At 31.9% G+C, this 24,518-nt stretch overlaps 1 protein-coding gene across 1 annotated transcript; it reads right to left on the reverse strand.

Moving 5' to 3' along the window:
- LOC107166193 (tubulin beta-1 chain-like) lies at positions 1-23,727 on the reverse strand. Its single transcript, XM_015514760.2, has 6 exons — positions 23,545-23,727; positions 7,634-7,742; positions 2,953-3,197; positions 957-1,516; positions 448-772; positions 1-281 (listed from the first exon to the last, which is right to left on the reverse strand). Exons 1-6 carry the CDS (start codon positions 23,599-23,601, stop codon positions 216-218), a joined length of 1,362 nt encoding a protein of 453 aa, XP_015370246.1. The 5' UTR covers positions 23,602-23,727; the 3' UTR covers positions 1-215.
- Positions 23,728-24,518: the final 791 nt, after the last annotated feature.

The following is a 24,518-nucleotide window of genomic DNA, read 5'->3' on the forward strand; positions in this document are numbered from 1 at the left end:
TTTAAAACACTGATTATAGTTTATTGATTAAAATGTATAATATATAATATTTATATAAAAATCATAAACTATTAAAATACAAAACTTAATTATTAAAATCAAATACATAATGTTTAAATAATTTAATTGAGAAAAATTATACATAATATGTTTCTATAAAAAAAAAATACATAAATTAAGATTACATTAGAACAATGAAACTTACAGAAATAATTTTAATCACACATATCTGTCTCTTCTGTCTCTTCTTCTTCTATGTACTCCTCGTCCACGGATGCCTCCTGTAATACAAGATAACAATAGGTATATTATTTTAAAAAAGTGACAGGTGTATTTTTTTTTTTTTTTTTAATTATATGTATTTATTAATACACCTTGATAGGTGCAATAGTGACAACAAGTGGTTCAAGATAATATATTTAGTCAAAAATACAATTAGGACTGTACCTGATACTGTTGATATTCGGATATCAAATCGTTCATGTTTGATTCAGCTTCGGTGAATTCCATTTCGTCCATACCTTCGCCGGTGTACCAATGCAAGAACGCCTTCCTTCTGAACATGGCCGAAAACTGTTCGGATATGCGCTTGAACAGCTCTTGGATGGCCGTGGTGTTTCCGATGAACGTGGAGCTCATCTTGAGACCGCACGGCGGAATATCGCAAACGGCCGTCTTCACGTTGTTTGGGATCCAATCGACAAAGTAGCTGGAGTTCTTGTTCTGCACGTTCAACATCTGCTCGTCCACCTCTTTCATGGACATGCGGCCCCTACGAGTTGAATGCATAAAATATTAATCCAAGAAAAGATCATTGTCGCTTGGAGCCAACGTTTATATTTTTCAATCAATATTATGGGGACTTGAGCCCCTCCCCCGGGAAAAATAAACATTTTTGCTCTTTACGCCCACGAGCACCTGCAGTGTATAACGCATATTATCGTCGGTAGGTATACCTGAATATGGCGGCGACGGTGAGGTATCGGCCGTGTCGCGGGTCGCAAGCGACCATCATGTTCTTGGCGTCGAACATTTGCTGAGTGAGCTCGGGCACGCTCATGGCCCGGTACGATTGGCTGCCGCGGGCCGTGAGCGGTGCGAATCCCGGCATGAAGAAGTGGAGCCGGGGGAACGGGACCATGTTGACCGCCAGCTTGCGGAGGTCGGCGTTCAGCTGACCGGGGAACCGGAGGCACGTGGTCACTCCGGACATGGTCAGCGACACCAGGTGGTTGAGGTCGCCGTACGTCGGGTTGGTCAGCTTTAGCGTCCGGAAGCATATGTCGTACAGCGCCTCGTTGTCGATCAGGTACGACTCGTCGGTGTTCTCCACCAGCTGATGCACGGACAGCGTCGCGTTGTACGGTTCCACCACCGTGTCCGACACCTTCGGCGATGGCATCACCGAGTACGTGTTCATTATCCGATCGGGGTACTCCTCGCGGATCTTCGATATCAGAAGCGTGCCCAGACCGGAACCAGTGCCGCCGCCCAGCGAGTGGGCCAATTGGAATCCCTGCACAATCGATCATTAATCGTATTCGTTGTTATTAATATTGTGTTCATCGTTAAATAGATTATTTGCAATGTCGATCGGAAAAGGATACTGGAGAGACTTCAATCCTCCCCACACATTTTGAGAAAATTAAAAAATGTTTTCAGCGTTCCGTGAACGCTTGATAAGAGTGAAGTACAGAAACCCTGCTATTTTAGAGACCCGGTCATAAGAATTAGTAATTTTTGATGTTTTGATAGAAATACTTAGGTATCTTCTATTAAATAATATTTAATTATGATATAAAATGTATAGGCAGGTACGTTATATTCGTTATAATGCTTATAGTATTTTATTGAGGACGCTACACCCGCATGTGTTGTCTAGTGCAGCGTAACAGCAAATTTTAGGTTTAGCTCCGTTAGTTTAAAATTAAGAGTGAATTTACTTCTTATAAAAATTAAAGGTGATGACATTGTTTTTGAGGGCTTCTCGTAGACTTTTTGTTATGAGTGTTTTAAGACATACAAACAATATACAATTTTTTTTATGTAAGACGAAGACAACACATGCGCGAGTGTAGCATCCTCTTAACTAGAAATCGTACATGGGACACTCGTATCACTATTATAATTGGTTGAGCACGGGAGACCGTCGCGTAACTCGTGCTAAATGAATATACATTTTTTTTTTATTTCAAGCAAAAACAGTCTGTGGCAACTGTGGCCATTGGACGCAATATTACATATTTACATTTATATATTACATTAACGTTTGACTAACAGTAAACAAACAAAAGATACATGGTTAAGTATTCTGATTAAATTAACTTGTCCAATCCAGTTTCCTGGAAAAATGATATGTTGGGGACTGGCTGCAAGTTAGGTCCAAGGCTTTCAAATATGTTTTCAGATACCTAGTTGGTTGCGGTCCCTTTGTCCCTTGTTTCGTAGTACGCGAGTAACACTCGGCCATGATATTATTTTTGATTGAGTGTTAAATATCGTAAATATTTAATATGTATAAATGTACCTATAATTTTACAATCTGTACGATGTATCTACCTATAAAATAATATTATAATGTATGTTTGGACGATTTCCAAATTTTGGTCCCCGTCGCGTCGTGTTACATCTACCTACCTATCTATATAATATACAATATAAATAATTTATATGATGATATTGTTCACGTTTTATGATTATTAGTTATAAAATCATCATAAATATGTGATAATTGCGCGAATATATTAGAAAATAAAAATTCTAATTGTTTGTCATCGTGGGTTGCTCATACGCGAAATACTATGTGAGCATCTCTGGTGGTTTTTGGACAAGAAAATATTTATAGGTAATAAAGTTAATAATAAATAATAATATTACTATACCTATTACCTATAGGATATAGAATTAATATAGATGATTAAAAAATATTTTAAAAATTGTTTGAAACAATACCTGCAGACAGTCACAGTTCTCGCTCTCTTTGCGCACCACATCCAACACAGCGTCCACGAGTTCGGCGCCCTCCGTGTAATGGCCCTTGGCCCAGTTGTTTCCGGCACCCGATTGACCGAACACGAAATTGTCCGGCCGGAAGAGCGCACCGTAAGGTCCGGAACGGATGGACTCCATGGTACCGGGTTCCAGGTCGAGTAAGACGGCTCGCGGCACATATTTTCCTCCTTCCGAGCGGTTGGCGGCTAGAAAGTCCAGCAAAATGTGAATCATGAATTATCTCAAGTTTTGTTTTTGTAGAGATTAACAACATATATTACAGTAAATAATAAAACAGTATAAAAATTAATGGTATATATTAGGCATACTGGTTAATCAGTTAAGTAATAAATTATATGTTACATAAGTCGTTTAAAGAGTATATTATATAGATACTTAGCGAATTTTATTTTTATTCACAAAACCAAATTATACTGCAAAACACTCCGTAAAATAAATTATATTTTTGGCGTAATGTGCTCGATTAGTCGATTGTAGGTACTAGTTACTTGTGCGAATAGGGACAAATGGACGTAGCCGTTTGGACGTGGCTGTTTGGACGTGGAGACAATTGGACGTCAAAAAAAAAATTAATTATAAATTAAATTTAAAATTTAAAATTTATACAATTAAAAAAAAAAAAAAACTAAAAATTAAAAACTAATTGTTCTTGTTTATATTTTATAGGTGTTTACCTATTTAGAAATTTTAAAACCATTAATATTATATTTGTTTGTAATATAACTAATGGCATCGTATCATATCGAACATTATCGATTATTATTGATTATCACGTGCCTATTACCTATAGGTAGATTGAATTTTATCGTTTTGGCAATAGGTACACCTATAATAAAAATAGGTATAATATATAACTTTAAACTTATTGGTTATTAAAACCATTTATATCGCACTTTGTAATACACGACAATACACACTTATAATCTTGTTAGTTGTATACAAATTGTGTAGTAGTGTACAGCATATATTATAACAGAATAAGATAGGTAGATAATATAATTAATATAAAAACTATGTTTGACATTCAATAACTTTTTAGATATTATGAATTATTTGTACGTATAAATATAAATAGCTCATTAATTTAATTTATTTAAAAATGTAAATATGATTTATATATATATTTTTTTTTGACGTCCAATTGTCCCCACGTCCAAACAGCCACGTCCAAACGGCTACGTCCATTTGTCCTAGATTGTTACTTGTGCTATCTATCTATTATACTTAATATGGTTTGTCGACTTGTAATAATTTATAAACATTTAATCTCTAATATTGACAAATTACTGCAGGCCAAACAAATATTATGCATAACGATAACATACCTAACACTTAGTAACACATTTATTTACAGTTATAGATTTTGTTATAAATTAGTAGTACGTATTAATTATTCATCATCTAATCATCGATATGTATGTACCTACTATGTACCTATAAATGTCATATTATAATTGTTTTATTGTTTGTGTACGTTTTAGAATACACGATCACAAAAATTGTTGATAAATTGTTAGCAATTAAGCTCTTTAATAGTGTCAATTGTATCTTAAATCCTTACATAATATTAGTATTCATTTTCGATAAAATATAAATAATATAATGAATCACTGTATAGGAATTTGACTGTATAGATGTTTTTATTTAGGTAAGTATAGGTACAAATTCGTACAATAAAAAAAAAATGAATAGTTAAATAAATACATTCTTCCGTTTACAAAATACATTTTTTATTTTTTTTATGTCATAAATATTACTTAATTACACATGGTTGAATCGCATTTAAACAGTATTATTTATTATTTTTATTATTATTATTACTGACAAGACAGAAGTGCATAAAATATGCGGTATTTTGCTAACGTGTTAATACGGTGGTTGATGAAAACATAAATAGGAAAAGACAAGTTGCAGTGAAAATTTACACTAACCGCATATTAAGCTAAATATCTTTCAAAAAATTGTTTCCATTCTGCGTATACATATATATATATATACAAATATATTACAGTATGAAATACATAATAATAATCGTAGCTACGTGTTCAAATATATATTCGTATAATATGCTTACAGTTTACTGTGTACACTTATCTCTTTACATTGTTCTCGCTTCTCGGCTTAACGCGTGTATACGAGTTTAAAAAATTATAAATCAAAAAATAACATGAAACTAGCAGCACTATAAGTCTATAACTAAACCGCAGTCAGACTGCATCGCATCCATTTTTTCCCCTTTGTCTACCGTCACACACACATTCACACGTCTATATACTATAATAACATTGGTTTTATAGCTAAGTAAAGTCATTGATTTCGGTAAAATATATTTAATACAATATTGTCTTGTGGTTAGTTAATATATTTTATGAGAGTACATTTTTGTATATCATATATAATATTTATGTATACAAATATAACTATGGCCGAAGTGATTTTTTTTATATTTATAGTTATATAGATATAGTTTAGTCTTATATATATATATATATGTGATTTTTGTTAGTGCACTGTTTGATGTTTTTAATCGTTTATTATGTGATCAATTTTTATCTTATTCAACAAAAACTCACATTTTCCGAATACTTTCAGCATACCCACTAAATTTTTTACATAGGAAAAAGCTATATAGCAAGCACTAATATGTATATATACCATATATCTATCGCCTATATATACGCACCGCAGCTATAATATCGTTATAATCGTAGTATAAACATTTGATATAATTTGATATTGATATCATTTAGGTATAGGCATATAAATCGAATTTATTCTCTACGACTCATCTATATCTGCATGTATGTATAAAAATAAGACTTTTGTTCAGGCCCGTATACAGTGTGTGTGTGTGTGTGGGGGGGGGGGTTCAACCCCCCCGTAATTTTTAAATTAGTTATATATTTATAATATGTTATCGCAATCTTGTCGGAAGACGGACTTAAAATATTTTAACCCCCCCCGAAATTTATCCTGGATACGTGCTTGCTTTTGTTATGGTATGCAATAGTCTATAATAATACGCAGTGCGTATATTTTGCAGGTTTATATATTATATTAAATTTTAAGTGCATTTAAATACAGACTAGATTATCACTACATAATAATATCAAATATTAATAATAGTGAAAGCATACTAATGGTAGATTTTTAGAGAAATAATCAAACTAGTTTTTTATTTAAATATAAATAAGCCTCGGCGGCTCGGTGTCTATGGCCATTGGCATACAAGGAGTTTAAGGTTGACAATTTTCAAGGATACAGTATTTACATATTACATAAACAAGAACAGATTATATATACTATTTATAAGATTGGTTTTAATTAAAAAAGCCATCATGCGACTTATGGTATCTGGATGGTAATCAAACTATATCCTCAATATATTCTTGTAATTTCACGTAAAACTGATGCAGGGTTCATTTGATAGATAACGAATTTTCATAGGCTGTACCTATTACTTAAATAACGAAATTGAAACGAAAGAAAAGGGTTTTTGAAAAATTACGAATTAACTACCTATCTAACGAATATTATCATCATCTGATCATCGTAGTGGTGTCTCCTGGATAGTGTTTAATCAAACAATTTAATGATTTGCAAAACGCGGCTATTTAAACAAAAAGATCTAATGTATTATTATGTACCTATAAATACGTCTATGCATCTAAATATATTTTTTTTAAATCTCATCCCGATTAACTGTTCATTTTTAGATTTATGTTATCCAAATAACCGAATAATCGGTTCCAAGCTTACTATATTTTGTGATTGTTATGAATTTACTATAGGTATACAGTTCATGTGATGCAAGTCGCTATAAAACATGATGTAGCACGTGTTATTTCTGGGCCTTCGTCTTCGACGGGCCGATCGATAATTTTAATCGATTTCTGAGCTTGTTAGATTATAATATGGATACCTACCTAAATATTAACATTATATAACAACGTATAATATATTCACCGCCAGAACATAATATCATGGGCGGTCGCCAAAACACGAACGGTACAGCACATGTGAATATAATACAAGGCGTTTAATAGAGACATCCTAGAAGAAGTCTTAAACATTAATTTTCCCAAACCACTTATGAATTATGGTGCACCCGCGCTGCGTTATAATATAATATTTATATATTAATATATTATTATACATCACGAGTACTAAACTTGGTCGGTACAAGATGTCACGATCCTCCCGCATCATCGTTCTCCGCCTATATAAACGCGGTAGTAATAATTATTGACCACCGTCGTAAAAATAATATTATACAATATCATATTAACTATGATGCACGTTTAATACATACTATAATACTGCATAGCATAATATAGTCTCTACACACATTGATGTAGCCGTCGTAAATTATCATGTGCAGTGTATAACGATGCACGACGATATAACAATTATCGTCGATTGGCCTCGTCGTTGAATAACCCCGAACGACCGGGCAATAATAATAAATATGTACGTCCTATACTCGTATAATATTACATTAAATGCGATATTGCACACATGAGGCTTTACACACCAAATGTATATTATATTCCACGATGTCTTTATATTTTTATAATGTACGTCTATATAGGTTAAGATGTAATATCGTAGAGCGCCTTACCAGACCCTTCGTTGTAGTAAACGTTAATGCGTTCCAGCTGTAGATCGGACGTGCCCTTGTAGAATCCCGTGTAGTCGATTCCGTGCTCTTCGGATATGACTTGCCAGAACTGTAAGAAAAAAACACATACATGGCCATTAGTACCACGTCTTGACACTCGTGCGATAAAATATATTACATTATAATATTATACATCGGTAAACGGTAAACCCGTCGTCTTGACGAAAAAATCATCAAATCCTAAATTCTATAAAAATACCTAATAATATGTTTTCATTAACACTATATAAAAAAAAAAAATTGAAAATCGTGTATTCGTGTAGCTATTATATTTAAAATGATAGTAAGTGTAATATGGGTGCTATTGAAAACCGCAAAAAGTAAAAACGTGTATTTTCCTCAAAATAACACGTCCAGCATGAAATCTCTCTTTATAGCCGCTTATATACATAGCAGGACTGGAATCACTAATATAATAATTAATTATATGTATATATTGTTGTAGGTAGAATTTTCATACAGATAGAACCAGGACTGCAGATTGACTAGAAAATTATAATTATTTTAGGAAAATAAATTAATGTCTAGACTCTAGAGAGCCAATTTGATTTTAAAATAATATATTTTTCCATAACATTTCACTACCTATATAAAACAAAATGTGTTCTCACGACTCATATACGAAACATAATACATTATGTACAGAAACGAATTCGAATTAACACATTAAGACTGTAATTTTGTGCTAATGGTTTTTAAAATTATATTTTTAGTATATACCTACCCTAAAAAAAAAATCATAAACCATATAAATAAGCTAAACACATTATATTAAGAAGGTTATTCTGCATTAATCGTTATTTAATATTCGCGCTATATACCATATTATGATACGCACCAACGCACATGCACATTGATATATATATCATTATTCATTTGTTTATAAAACCAAAGACAAACGTTTAACGCGTGTGTCATTGTATACAATGAACACGTCGATTGTACGACAATGCGTAATGGTATTGGCAATGCGAAATTTCTAAAGTCTGACAACAATTGATATAGACTTCGGAGGGAGGTCGAACACTTCACGGTGAAAACAAAATAATAATTCACAGCATAAAAAAACATTTTATAAATAATTAGGATTTTTATTCGCTAGCAGCTATAATAATATATAATGAATGATTAAACGCTATAATGACGAAGTTTCGAGGGCTAAAAATCGCTCTTACCGTATAATATTGTATTATTATTATAGAGGAAAGTTCGTATAGTATACCGTTTACCGACGACCGCGGTAACCGGTTCCGATTCCCATGAACGACGACCACCCCCTTCGGAAATGACTTTAAGCGTCCGTTAAACGACTTTTTAATAACGCCCGTTACCGGATGATGCGAATACCGCACTAAACCACTATATACCAGCTATAAACATAATACCTAAACTAACCGTCGCGGCACGACGTAATTTCGAGTGATTTCGGCGGAATGGATTCGATGCCGCTGCAACGACTAATGCGAGAAACGCATAAAAACCATAGGTACCTACTACCTACATACACCTATTTTATTATTATTGTTGTTATTACTAATATATATATATACATTTTGTTTTTTTTTTCGTTTTCGAATAACAGCAGAGAAATCATTAAACATAATAATATGCCACGGGACTACGCAAGTAACGAGTGAGTATTTCCGTCGAAAATCATTTCAAGTACACAATACACTATACACATAGGTAGTAGGTATACACAGGTATATATTATGTGCATAAAGGGTGATTCATCACAGTACGCTCACCGCCGTTATCGTTTTAAAAAAAAAAAAAAAACAATTTTGTTTTTATACACAAAGAAACGTCCTCGATTATACGCAGTGGTCATTGGAGTAGATAAATAATATTGTTTACGAAATTTTAAGCTAAATTTTCAAAAAAATATTAAATACATTATCATCATGATAACTTAAACGATAATAAACAAAAATCGAATAATTTTCGGGAGTAAACGCAATGGTAAGTCAATGACATTATGATTGTGTTATTCATTTTGACATTAAAGTGATAAGGAAAATGTATCTAACTAAATTTAAAATTTAAAATGAAACATTATTTTGAATAGATACCTAATAATTATTTGGTTACGTTTATTTTTAGTTTTAGGTCAAAAACTTGTTTTATTTCCTCGTAAAACAATATTGTACCTACTGGTAGATTTACAATCGCTCCTATAATCGGATATAGATACCAGCAATTTTTGGGCGTAAATCATTAAATCTAAACCCGAGTGCAGTCGTAAACATCAGACCGTGATAATATATAATAACGTACGGTGGTCGGTGGCGTCTCCGATACGCAGCGTTGACTGCGCGAGTCTTAACTATTATTATTATTTTAATTCCGACGGCGCGCGGCGTATAAGTTCATTAATAAATTACACACGCGCGTACTGCGCCAAACAGGTATTTATTTATTTGTAATTTACACGAGCTTAACCCTTTAATATACGAGAATTTGGGTTTATTTCATCACGATCTATAAGAGTTGCAAAAAATGTATAGTTTATACAATAAAAAAAATATTGTATAATAAACAACTCATCGACAAGCAATTTGACTTAAAATATTGTATTTATATCACCTATCACCTTATTGTGTAGTTGATGGTAGGTCAGATTATCATAATATATACATATATATATAATAATTCTATTATAAAATGTTATGACGAATATAAATAAAAAGCTAGTAACTGAAAAAAATATCGGTGGTAATATCAACAATACAATATTGTTAAATGCCAACAATGAGTATCTTGTTGCTAGAAATATTTTTTGTTAGATAAACAATGTGCCACGTTAAGTCGTTAAGATAATTTTAAGTTTTATCAATTTGACAAGAAACATTGTCGATACAAAGAATTGAAAGAATCACAGAATGATCATACATTTTGTTAAATGTTAATATAACAATAATGTCATAATATTGATGAAACGTATTATATAACTATAATACGATTTACAATATTGTCTTGCGAACTCTAAATTAACGCCGACAGCTCATTGCCTTTTTACCTACTCGCATTTTACGATTGCGGCTTGCATAAGTTGCACTTATCGTCGTCCTTTTGAAGTTTTGACTTTTCATTTGTGTTAAAAGTTTTCGGTTTACCGTGTGCCATGTGCCATTGGATTTTTAGTATAACTTGTATAACAGTGCAACGTTTCGTGTACAACTGTAAGCACACGATATGTACTTAAATATTATTTATAACAGAACAACGAATTAAGTGAGTTTCGACAATTTTCCGCTTCATCTTCGTTTTCTGACATGCGAGAAATTATAGTGTGACCAATTTAACGGATCACTCTATATAATATATTATTGTAAATACTAAATTGTAATGCATATGCCCGTCCGATGTACAGGCTACTATATATACAATATACATTAAGTAAATGTATACAATGACATAGGTGTTTCGTACAGTGTTTTTGACGCGTGCAGTTTCATGGTATAATTTGTGCGCACATTTTTATAGTTGTTATTCAATTTGTGGAAATATTCTACTTCACATGCAAAAACACAATTATACGGACTGGGGTGATCGTACAAGGCACGCGTAGAGTATGGTTTTTATTATTAATATTATTTGCAGGAAAAAAAACGTAAACGTTTTGGCGGCTAGTATAATTATATGATTTTTATTTTAACAATCTACCTAAACCCGACTGCCGCGATGCCGCCGCCGTCGCCGTTTTGACAGGACTGCATTTATTCGTTTACATACACACAATGATGACCTGCGTGTGCTAAACGAGTCCGATATTAACATTAAATGTATAAACGTGTATAGATGATACTCGTGGAGACACCTAAACTGTAACTATATATAGAATATAATATATGTGACGGTAAACGAAAGGTTATAATGGCTATATTAAATATTTTTGCTCTTTTTTAATGTATTTTTTAAATCGTATTTTCCTTTCTATATTCATTCCTAACCGTTTTGCGGATATTCGAATCCGGTTTAAATTGTTTACAATTTAAATCGATGACCATACATATTTAAAATTTAACAATAATATTTTTGTAGTTGTTAGCTGTATATATGTATGGAAAATCACTAAAATTTAGAAATGCGTGATTTAAACATCTGATGACAGTTTCAGATAGCAATAAATATTTATGAGCATTTCTATGAACACTTATACTCATTTAATCTGTAAGATATAATAAGTATATTTAATAACACGGTGAATGGTGTTAGACGATAGAATATAATCTAACGTATCTATACATACTCGTATACCTACAATTTTAGACAGGGAAATAGCAATAATCTATTATGATAAAAATAACTATTATAAAAGACATAATATAGTTTCGAAATTTAACTTACAAAATTATTCAACGGTGGCACATTTTTACATTTATTCATATTTCAATTTTAAGGCCTAGTGGATATATTAATTTATGACTTCTTAATTCTCATATGAAACCAACCTCGAATGTATATATTAATAATATATATTCACTACAGTATCTATTTTATATTAAACTATTTTTTGTACATAAAAATAATAATGAAACATTTTACCCGACATAATATATTTTTGTTTATATATTTTATACATACCACAGCTAGCTAGGGCACGGACAAGTAGGTATTTATTATTTACGACCACTCAAAGAAAGGCATTTATTATGTTTAATATTGGTTTTTGTTATTATTATTATTTTAGAGCAAGATACTTTAGTATATAGGTGCCGTTTAAGTGTGGATTTATATGGAACTGACGAGACGCCCTAAGTTTCGAATACCAGACCCGAGACCGTTTGAATTTATTTAATTTTGACAAACTGCTATAGATTTTAGTCCACACACACTTAAATAGATTGGTGGGAAGTACATTTGGTAGAACGCATAAAAACTGAAAAAAAAAACCAAGAAATGTTTACATATACTTTACACGCGTCGCCATTAATTTTTGTAATACTTTAGCTATATGTAGCGTATAATGTCCAAGAAATTGAAAATCAAATCGTTTTAAGGGATTGGCTGTGAATAAGAACGTGTAAGTGAAAAGTGTTGTAATATTTTGTACGCATCGTCGTATATACCATTGTATTATTATCATGTTAGTCATCGGCTACTTACGTAGCCATACTTAAAAACTAAAAAGGTATACTTTTTTTGTGTATTCCGTTCTCTCTATTATAGTTCCTATGCATTCCGATTAGTTGTTCACAATAATGATACATTGATACGTGTGGTGACACATAATATTATGCGTCTCCAAAAACGAATAAGATTTACAATGTTATAAGCGATAGATTAATGCGCACTTGGTGAACGATTTTTTTCGAAAATCTACGATAATCACACGTGCAAAACGACGCAGGTACATAATACATAGTACATACTATATTATACTTAGATACAGATGTATAAAACTATATGAGAATAAGTGGTTGTGCCAACAGTGAATATATTGTGTGCTTGTGCGATAAGTATCGCGACACGATAAGAGTATATAGTATATTAATTGGTATTTCTATAAGTTTGTTTTTCACTGCCAAACGTACGAACACAGACGTTTTTTTTTCCATCGTGGTTTTTATATACCTAATAAATCATAATATATATCGTGATAAATGCATATAACATATACATTTATTTATTTATGTATTTATATATAATATATATAGTTACCTCCTATAATTATGTTCCATCGGTCAGAGAGTGCTAACAAATTGTTAATTCATATAGAAATTTAAAATATATACCTACCCATAAATATAAAAATATCTGTTTTTTTTTAAATTATTTCACCATAATAGTCAACGAGAATTCGTAATCCCAAATACTGCGACAGGCTGACAGCGACGATAACGCGTGCTGGTCACTCGACTGTTGTCACGCCATTATCTCACTGAGGAAATGACGAATCAATAACTCGATAACGCGTGCACATATTATGTATATGGTATATAAAGACTACTGTAGTAGTCCCACACAGGAATTTTATTTGTGTTATCCTCCACGTGTGCGGTGTACGTGTGTGTATATCCTGTGTAAATTTTGATAATATTATCCGATGCGCGTATATAATATAAACTAGAGTTAGAAGTTCATACGCAATTATTATGGTTTATTGTATAAATAATATATTATATGAAACGGTTTGCCGGTCTGCACCGCTTTATTGTAACGACTAACGGATTATAGAACCGAAGCGTGTACAATTATACATTTTTTTTCTTATACAAAAAACACACTCGTCGACTTATTATTATTATTATTATTTTTTAATAACAGCGAATGTACCTACATATATATATATATATATTATTTTATATTTGAAAGTAACCGGACTGTCGACGCAGCATCAGCGACGCGCGAAAAATTAAAAATTCAAATTGCTCGCAAACTGCAAAAATCGCAGCAGAATCGGTAATAAAAAAAAAAATCCTAACGCATTTAAGTAAACGCGCTCGTTGTACATAATACATATACGTCTCCACAATTTACCGGGTATTATATTATGTTACGTATATATACTGTATTCACTCGACAGCAGTATTCTCTATATACGTGTACAATTATACATACATTATATTGTTATTTACATCCGAGGATAAGATCGGGTTTTGGACGCGGCGAGATGGAAAACGTACGCGTATAATAAGCGCCAACAAGTGGTTACTGTAAACCGTACGGTTTACCTACATTATTTTTTCTTCCGAACATTACATCGCGATAAACGACGTAGTGACGAACGCACGCGTGGGAGGCAATAAAAAAAATTTCGTGCCGGTACGCAATGTATAATAATCACTAATCAGTGACGGCTGTATAATAATCATAAATCAGTGGCAGAACCACAGAGGGTACCTGGGTATATAGGTCTGATAGTGTGCTATATGTAATACATATTATATTCCGCGTTAATTTCTTGTTTAAGAAAAAAAAATTACTCTAATTATTGCCACGACTGCCGTAAATAATTGCCAATATATCACTATAATGTCTTTCAAATGTATATTAGTACCTAATTTATGGCACAACAAATAAATGAATAAATATTATTTTTATCGTTGAAACTACAATCTGCCTTAGTATAATATTAGAAAAATATTACCTATTCCCTGCAGACACTAGTACTACACTACCCTTAATATTATAATTTATAATTAGCGTGCCCTGACTTGTATAGTTGTATCCCACCAATGAATATAAACTATAGACATGCTGATATCGAATTTATGATGATGAGTTACTGTTTCAACTTAAGTTAAATAAGATCATGTAGATCAACAATTAAACAATGGCCAAATAAAATTGTTAGTATAATTTATTATGATCTAGTGTTGAAATCTTCAAATGTTTTACAAAAATCCTATACAAATAATTGTAAATAATAATAGTATATTAGTATGTATTATATATATAATATATTATATATATGGTTCTACTGAGGTAAGAAGACGTTTGCGTTTACGATTGCAAAATATTAATGGTTCGATTTAAAATAAGATACTATGCTTACCTATTTCATTACAGCTTATACTTATTTATGTTATTGAGAACTGATAAGCATGCCTTACATATATAATATATATATAATTCAATTATAGAATAGAACATACCAGAGTTTGTCAAATATCTAAGGGAAAATCTATTGTTGATGTGATTAATCGGTTTTTTCTTATTTATTATATACTGTATCTATCGATTTCGATTTAAAATTAACATATGTACGATATTTTCGCCTACACTATAATATACCTATACGGCTATACTAGTAGTGTTGACTGTTGGGTCTCTATAAAATATAATAGATATATTGAAACATTTGAAACTACTAAAGCATCGAATTTTTTAAGACCCGTATGAAACCGATCTCTACACCAGGTCGGTAAAACATGAAATTGTTTTAGGTAAACTATAATATATTATAGGTACTTGAAACAGTTTAAACGTTGTATCTGGCGCCGAAGGAAGAGTCCCTGACGCCGCGGCCGTATTTAAATTGTTCAAACACGTGTAATGTAACAATTATTATTAGGAAGAGGTCTACGTGCGTGCCGTGTGTGGCGGCGGAAGTGTCTCTTGGTCCTTTTTTAGATATAAAAATAAAATAATTGGCAGCGGCGGTGACGACGAGTCACATATAATTATATCTATCTCGTATAGGTTCTGTGCACTCGCGTTCCAGAGGAACGACCAAAAATAAACATTCCAGGGGACTCGTCTGGAACGCTGTCAGGAAAGACTTTTCGTGTATTATGTGAGTGTGTGCACGCAATGTTTATTTTTGTTCTTTTGACGTACTCCAGACCGACCTGGTCCGACGATGGATTTGTGTGTGTATAATATTATTAAAATGTATATACTTATACGTCGTCGCACTTGGAAACTGTGGGACGATTTATCTATTCGACGCACGCGGTCGGTGTTTTTTTTCTCTAAACTCTACTAGGGTCTCAATAATAGTCTTTCGCCAACACGCAGTTACCGTCCCGCACGGTGAGGTGTTATTTATACGATAGTGGTGTTGCACGAGCTACGATGAAAATCTGCCATAGGTTGAAATAAGCTACGTCCCTGTGATACATTTTTCGTTGATGTCTATATACGACTAACATTTATACGAAAAGTGAAGATATCCTTAATCTTCGTGGTATATACATCGCTACAAACGCGTACAATAGAATGCCAGAAATAACTCCTGCACGCCGGATTGAACACAACATTTCTCGAGACTCGAAATCCGTGCTCCACGGGCCTGGTTATCAGCAAAATGTGGATTAAATAAGATTTTAATAGCAAAACATACAAACAAATTCTACCAGTTAAATTAAAATATATATATATGATTATAAAATAGGTTCCTATACATATTATGGCTAAATACATAAAATAATAAACTTTTTTAAAGTAAATATTACGGAACTAATATAGTCTCTGTAGCCGCAGTTGAATCGTCTATCTATATAACAACTTAAAATATTTATGGTGCCGGTGCGTATGTATATAGATACACTGCGTTAATATATAATATAAAACTGCAGCTTGTAACGAATCTTCGCCCTTCGGTCCGGAACGTTTTCTGATCAGATTTTTAGATTAGATCTTTCCGATCCAAGTATACTGCGTGCAGCAAATGCACGTTAATAATATAAATTACAAAAATAATATATAGGTATACACACTGTTGTGATTCCCGATAAAGCAGATATATATATAATATACAATAATTACGGTCGTTGTACTCGTCCGAGGCTCTGAGTGAACAAGCTTGAAATTGTAGTAGTACACTTTTTACCTACTTCTAATATAGGTCTTTAAGTCGGTAGCAAACGTATTGTGAACCCGAAAACGTGTAAAGTTTTCTTAGAAAAAATCCTGACTGTAATAAAATAAAACTTTTAAACATGAATTTTGAATTTTTCTATATCAATTGCAAACAGTGTCGTTGACCATGATCACGGTTTTTTTTCTGGAGAAACGGCCGGATCTAGCCCACAATGCCTAGCTATGACACTGTTTGTAAATTTTTTAGGCTGCACCTACCTACACGTAATTTTTCGACTTAATAGCAAATTTCCTTTGCTTAATAAACGTCTATACATTTTAAAATACTGTGCAGTATATACTATATATTATATGTATAATAAAATTCAATATAAGTATATGTTTTTATGATTATAGAATAGATAACGGCATACCTATAATTAATTAAAATTTATATTTTCATATGTATTATTATTATTATCTTTAATTATTTTAGCCAAGTTGTATATATTTTTATATCATTATCTAATATTGTACTTATTTTACTGCTGTTAATTATAATTTATAAATTGGATTTTTTTCCGTATAAAAAGTTTTAATTACATTTTTTTTAGTTTGATATATTATCTATAATTGTTTGTGGTAATGCGTAAAATTTCCAACGTCGCAAAATGTCAATTTTTAATTAATCTGAACTTATAAATTTAGTATATTTTTTTAAAGAAAGCTTTGCCAAACCGTTTAAACATGAAATATGGCATAAAATATTCGTATAATATCCTTTTTTTTTTAAATTTCAATGCATTATTATAAATTTACAACTATATTACCTAGTTATTGTATGTATACATCATAGTAAAAAATACACGAAAAACGTTGAAGTCGCTCAGTCACGGGCACTACTATAATGTTATAGTCGTTGTATTTCGTGGCAACAAAATATTAGTCGGCTATAATATTATATAATGATGATGAAAAAAAAATGTTCACTGAAATGACACTCGAGTATATGACATGATGTGCAATATGCATTCTACCAAAAATCACGGTGTAATCGCTGGTTAAGTATATTGTATGTAGTATGTAGGTACCTAAAAACGTATAATATTATGATGCTATGGATTAATCGGCAAGCACGTTGCTATTGTGACAATGTTATTATATCGGTTTTGAATCGTTTTCGAGAGCGTAATATGTGGGTAATAATTTATGATAGAATGGTTATCAATGATAACTTGTCATAATATGATGACAATATCATATTTAATGGGAAAATAATTATAATACACCGGCCTAGAAGATTATAATCGATTATCGTTCATCACCGCAACAAAAGACGAATGTTTCCTGCGTGCAATAATCGTGATGAGTGTCCCGTGGGTACCTATACAAACTAACAAACATCTTTTTTTTCATGCAACCTGTTTTATGTAAACTGTCAAGCAAATGATTTTTTTGATGACCTTGATGATTTAAATTCAAATTCAAATTAGTTATTTCCGATAGTTAAGGTCTAAAAAACAAAATAGATTTAATATTGAATCACCAAGTATATTCATCATATTTGAACAAATTTTACAAATCATAAAATACCGATTAATAATATTAAAACTACCATAATTTTTTTTTCAAATTATCGTGATAATGAATTGCCAATTTTTTTCTATTTATTACTTTTACTATCATGAACCTATTATATCCTTAGTACTTAGTAGCTATATTAGGTACTTACATATTACATAAAGTTAAATAATTCAATAACAACTCGTTTAGATTTCGATTTAAATATATCAACATTTACATAAATTTCTTTTGAAAAGGTGAGTCCTGAAAAAAATTCGTATATTGCCACGGGACACTGCTGGTGTAAAAATCTAAATAATTGAAAAAATGATCTTTAAATATATTATTTATAAATTCTGAGTCAGATTTTGAATAAATGCATCATTATTAAAGGAAAAAGGGGGTGAGCATGGTCGGTAAATCACGCCTCATAATATAATAACTATAATTTCGTATTATATAGAAAACGATTAGACTGCGAGCAATACACTGCATAATAACATTGTGTGCATTATGTACACATATAGACGAAGTATACCTACACAAAGAGCGTGGTGCAACGTATATTATCACATAAAACCGCGGACGGCGTGCAGCTCTATAATATACCTACCTGTAAATACACTGACGGTCGTATTCGATTTTTTTAAATTGAAAAAAAACGAATTTGTTCTTTTCGGCTTTTAACGAGTACCTATGTTCGCGTATAATATATTGGACCGCACCGGGGCGACGTGTATAACAATAATGATAAAATTCCTAGGCATATACAATACTCGCGCACACTCATCGCCGTACTTACTATTTACTACTTATAATATATAAATAAATATAATATATAATATATAGTACCTATAATATAATGTGTGTGTGATTGTTATAATAACGAAAGACGATGACGACGACGACGCGCGACGACGTACGTCATAATATATTAATATCATCGTGAAATACGTGCGCAGAACGTTGAACTTATCTTATTCTGGACGGCGATGCGTACACGAAATATATAGGTACCTGTATGGCTGTATAATATTATGTCTATGTTTATACGTGTAGTATTATAATGCGTGTACCGAGTCTGCTCCGATCGGAGACTATTGTGCTCGATATAATATAAAATGAAGTATAATATATTTTATACGATGGGAGCATGGTATTGTTAAAATAATATTCTACCGATTTGTCAGGGTCTTCTCGTCTTGCACTGCTGTTGCTACTGCTGCTGCTTCTTCTTATTCTGTCGTGCATACAATGACGATAATATTATTATATATTATACAGTGTGCGTGTGTGAATCGCCGCCGCCGTAAACAAAATAATAGTAATAATATATTATATATTGTATGCGTCGCGTAACGGTATAAAACGCAAAAATGCAATTTTTTTTTATTTATTTATTTATTTTTTTTATTCGGTCTGGCCGTCGCCGTTTGTCGTCGCGAGGAATATATTTAATATAAATTATTTTAAATAATTCCGAAAAACGGGGTCGGAGGAATAATCATGTGTATACGATATTCTTTAAATTATATTTCGGTTTAGGTCGACAAGTCGAGGGAGAATATCAAATACCTACATAATATATATTTATAATATTATGTTCTTGTTGCGATCACAACAGGCGGACGCTCGCTGTAGCCGCAAATACGATTGCTATGATGACGCTAATGCTGCACTGCGAAACGCGATTGTAATATAAATTAACAGTAACCGTATGATAATAATAATAACAACGATATTATAATATATTACCTATATTAATATTATTATATAGACGATGCCAGACCGGTTTCCGTTCGAATTCCGGAAATCCAGATCGCGCGTGTCCGAAAAGGTACAATTATCCCCAGTGAACTTTTATTACTTTTCCCGGTGCCCTATATATTATTACAATTTATTGTATATACATTATACATGCAATATATACGTATACGCTGTAGCGTCTTCTTGTCGTTGTGTTAAGATGCGTATGCATAATAATATGTAGGTACATAGAATCTTTGAGCCCGTGCGGACGTGCGGTAGTTATATATATACATATACATTATAGATTTATGCTGCGGTTGTCGTTAAAAAATTACGACTGTAGGTGTACATACGCGTGCGCTACGCCACGATGATCTGTCGGAAATGTATTACGATAATATATAATAATTTACAAAAACAAAATAACTCGACTCTCCCCGAACACGACGACGCCGATGAATGCAAACCACGCCGTGAACAATATGTATAACAATATAATAATAGGTAATATATACCAATTACGCTGCAGATACAATTGCGATCGAATTTTCACACAAAACCTAACCACTTCAGATCACGACTTTGATGCCGTTTGTTATACCAGATACCTACATAGATTCTGTTATAAATTATTACATGATTATTGGGGATCGAACTTTGTTGCATTGTTTTGGTTATTGGGTACTCATATAGTATTCAATATATTTATAGGTAAGCTATAAATTAATTTCATGACTTCACCTGATGAAAATATCAAAAGGTTTTCATTGCATATATTTGCATATCATATTCTATTATGTAGACGTTCTTAAATTACTTCCAAGCGTTTTTCCAACGTTTTTGGGCGTTGGTCGTAGCCTCGTTGGTACTTATGCCCAATACTGTACTAGGTAGATACTACCTATAAAGTTCAAGCTCTAATTGTAATGATAATATTTTATACAAATATTATATAGTGATGCGTGTGCGGACGTTATAATATAAATATTAGCCGACCGATCGTCGTGGCGCCGTCGTTATCTGTTTTACATTTATGTATATATTATACTAAGTACATGCATATAATTATATATATATATATATATATATACTACCTATCAACACAATGTGACAAGACGGTGTTTTGTTTGTCGTGCAGGGCACACAAAGGTTGTGGTTTTGTGTACACCGACCGTTTCGAACGATCATAGAATAGGTGATAATAAATTATAAATAATATGAATTTGTTTATCAAAAGCAAGGAGTGGAAACACTGGAAAAGTAAACGATCTAAGTATATAATTTAATATGTATGTTCTGCAGCAGGAATGTCGTCTTATCGTGTTCAATATGTATATATAGTGACTAACGGCGATAGATTCCGGCAGACCGAGTTTGTAAAATCAAAATACCTATAAAACCGTAATATTATACGCATAAAATTATAATAAAAATGAGCTTATAACTGAATCGTTTAAAAACGAATTAGGCCGCCGCCGTCACCGCCTTATCGCTGTGGCGACTGGCGATTATTATATTATTATTTTATCTACGAGTAGCTAGGCGATTTATGAGTCACAAATATATGACCATTATTTGTACACTTTAGTAGGTATATGCAGTATAAACAAAATATGATAAGGTTATATTTGTATTAAATCATATGAGTAAATAGGGGAAGTGGAGCTTTAGAGGCTTAAGTCCCCTCTCCAACAGTTATAAATACTGTCTAAATAAACATTTGACAAAGAAATAAAAATACTCAAATCAAAAGTATATCAGAGCGTTTGAGTCACTTGAGACTTTGTTGGTGATGACTGATGACTATGCTCTAAGTGATTTTTGAGTCACTAAATGTATTGACATTATTTGCATACTACTATACAGTATATAATGAGGTTATATTTGTATAAAATCAAACGTACTAATAGGGGAAGTAGAGCTTGGAAGCTTAAAGCCCCACCAACAATTATAAAAACTTTCTATAAAAAAGTTTCAAAAACATTTAAAATACGAACATATGATATAAAAGTGTAAAAATAAATCAGCATTTAAGTCAAGGAAAGAATAAAACATAAAACTGAACAAGAGGTGAAATTCCGAAGCGAATTGGTCCGGGTGACGAATGATCATATTATATATTATTTAATTATATTGTATTATAGGAATCATTGTTAATTTAATTTAGCTTATTGAATAATGAATATTTAAAAAAAAAACAGTTGAATTATTTACAACAACGAATTTAATTTTGAAACGTGTTTAATGTTTTTGATGTTTTGCTAACTTTTTATGTCATATTTCCTTTTTTTATTGCATTTTTAAGGTTTTATATCAAATTAAATTTACAACCCTAAACTCCTAATTATAAGTTTATATACCTAGGTATAGTTAATAATTATTATTGTGAGATGAACAACATTAACCCAACGCGTCACAGGAGCCGTTTCTTTCAATAATTTCGACACGCAAAACCGGTAAATCATCGCTGAAACCGGATATTTTATTATTGCGAGGAAACGTTGTGGATATTAAAGGGGGGACTATTGATTTGAAAAACTATCTATTTGAAAATATTTGTCGATTCAAAAACATAAACTAGTCTTGGTAAAAAATTCGTCGACTATTGCGTAAAAAATAAAATTGAGTTTATGGCATACAATATGTTATGTATTCTTTAGACGTGGTGGAATATCGGGATATAAAAAATTGTATATTTTGTCCGAACGATCAAAAAATTGTGTTACAAGGAAATAGGCAACACCTATTTCCAAAGAAAACACTGAACCGTCAAATCAGAAAATAACAAATTTTTCACTAAAATAAGACGACGATGCTTTTCAAATTTCAGTTCTTCAAAACCGAACAATTATATAGAAAAAGAATCTACAAAATTACCTACCATATCTAAAAACATATACAATTTTTAGAAAATATTATTTTTACATAATTTGATGCCATATAAAACATAATTTTTGAAAAAAAAAATTAAATTTTCATTAGTATAATAAGTGTTCAAGTTTTATTCTGTGTTGTGAATAACAATATACATTTTTAATTTAATGTCCCGAAACATAATATTTAAAATCGAATTTTGAATGAATATTCAATGTTAAGATAAGCATAAGTATATTTGAATATTTTCTCTTTTTTTCCAAAAACGTTTTTCAGTGACATTAAATTGTGTAGATAAAAAAAAATAATTTCAAAAAAGATAAAACTTTCTGAAATAATGAGTGTATACACTTAAATGTAACATTCCGCGTATTATACACGTTTACAGGGACGACGAAGATAAATTTAGGACTTACCTTGGCGCCGATCTGGTTTCCGCATTGTCCGGCTTGCAAGTGTACGATTTCCCTCATGTTGATAATAAGTGCTGTTCAAGTTTTCAAACTTATTTGTAAAGAGTGAAGACTGCTATGTGTTTGCTAACTTCTTTTGGACTTCCGACGAGACGAGGAGTGCACCGAAGAATGGAGCCCTCGGACCGCGTAACGCTACTCCATCGTCCGGGCGCTTAGATGGTTTCCCCTACCACCGAGTGCGCGCGCGGCCTATAGTCTATAGTAACATTATACATTTTTTGTATGTAAATACTATCTAAATAATATATATAATAATAATAAACACCCATGAAACATATATATATATATATATATATATATACCTATATGGCTATATATATATCGTGATATAGTGTACATATATATTATGATGATAATAGAAATCGCTCGTTGTATAATAGAGAATATACGTCAAGGAACGAAGGAACCCATCTCTCCTTACCCATATCATTGTATGTATATATTATATATAGATTATATATAGGTACTAATAAATACATATTATATTATGTCTACTGCAGTGCTGCAGTGATGCACCGTGCACGTGGCTTCTCGTCCGCTTGATTTACATATATAGGTATAGTATATCCACGCAATATATGTGTATGCTGTGGCAGCGATTTAAGGCTATGCAATTATTGTCATAATAATATACATGTTATATATTGATATGCTAGCTTCATCAGACAGTCAGACGTTTTCAGATGAAATCGGCGCATAGGTTTATTTATTCGTGATAAACTGATAACACATGTAAATGTAATAATTACTTATTATCAAGCGCAGTGAATAGTTAAGTATATTAATCCATCGACACAAAGGTCAAACTATAATACTTAATTGCTCCTACAACGACCAAAATGTAAGACGTGTCTTGTGTTTATCACTTTGTTTTAACGATTCGGAAAGGCAGAATACACAAAGAAAGTCCCTAC

This window comes from Diuraphis noxia, unplaced genomic scaffold (assembly GCF_037042655.1).
Source record: "Diuraphis noxia isolate RWA-SAM2 unplaced genomic scaffold, SU_Dnox_SAM2 contig0003, whole genome shotgun sequence".
Lineage (NCBI taxonomy): Eukaryota > Metazoa > Arthropoda > Insecta > Hemiptera > Aphididae > Diuraphis > Diuraphis noxia.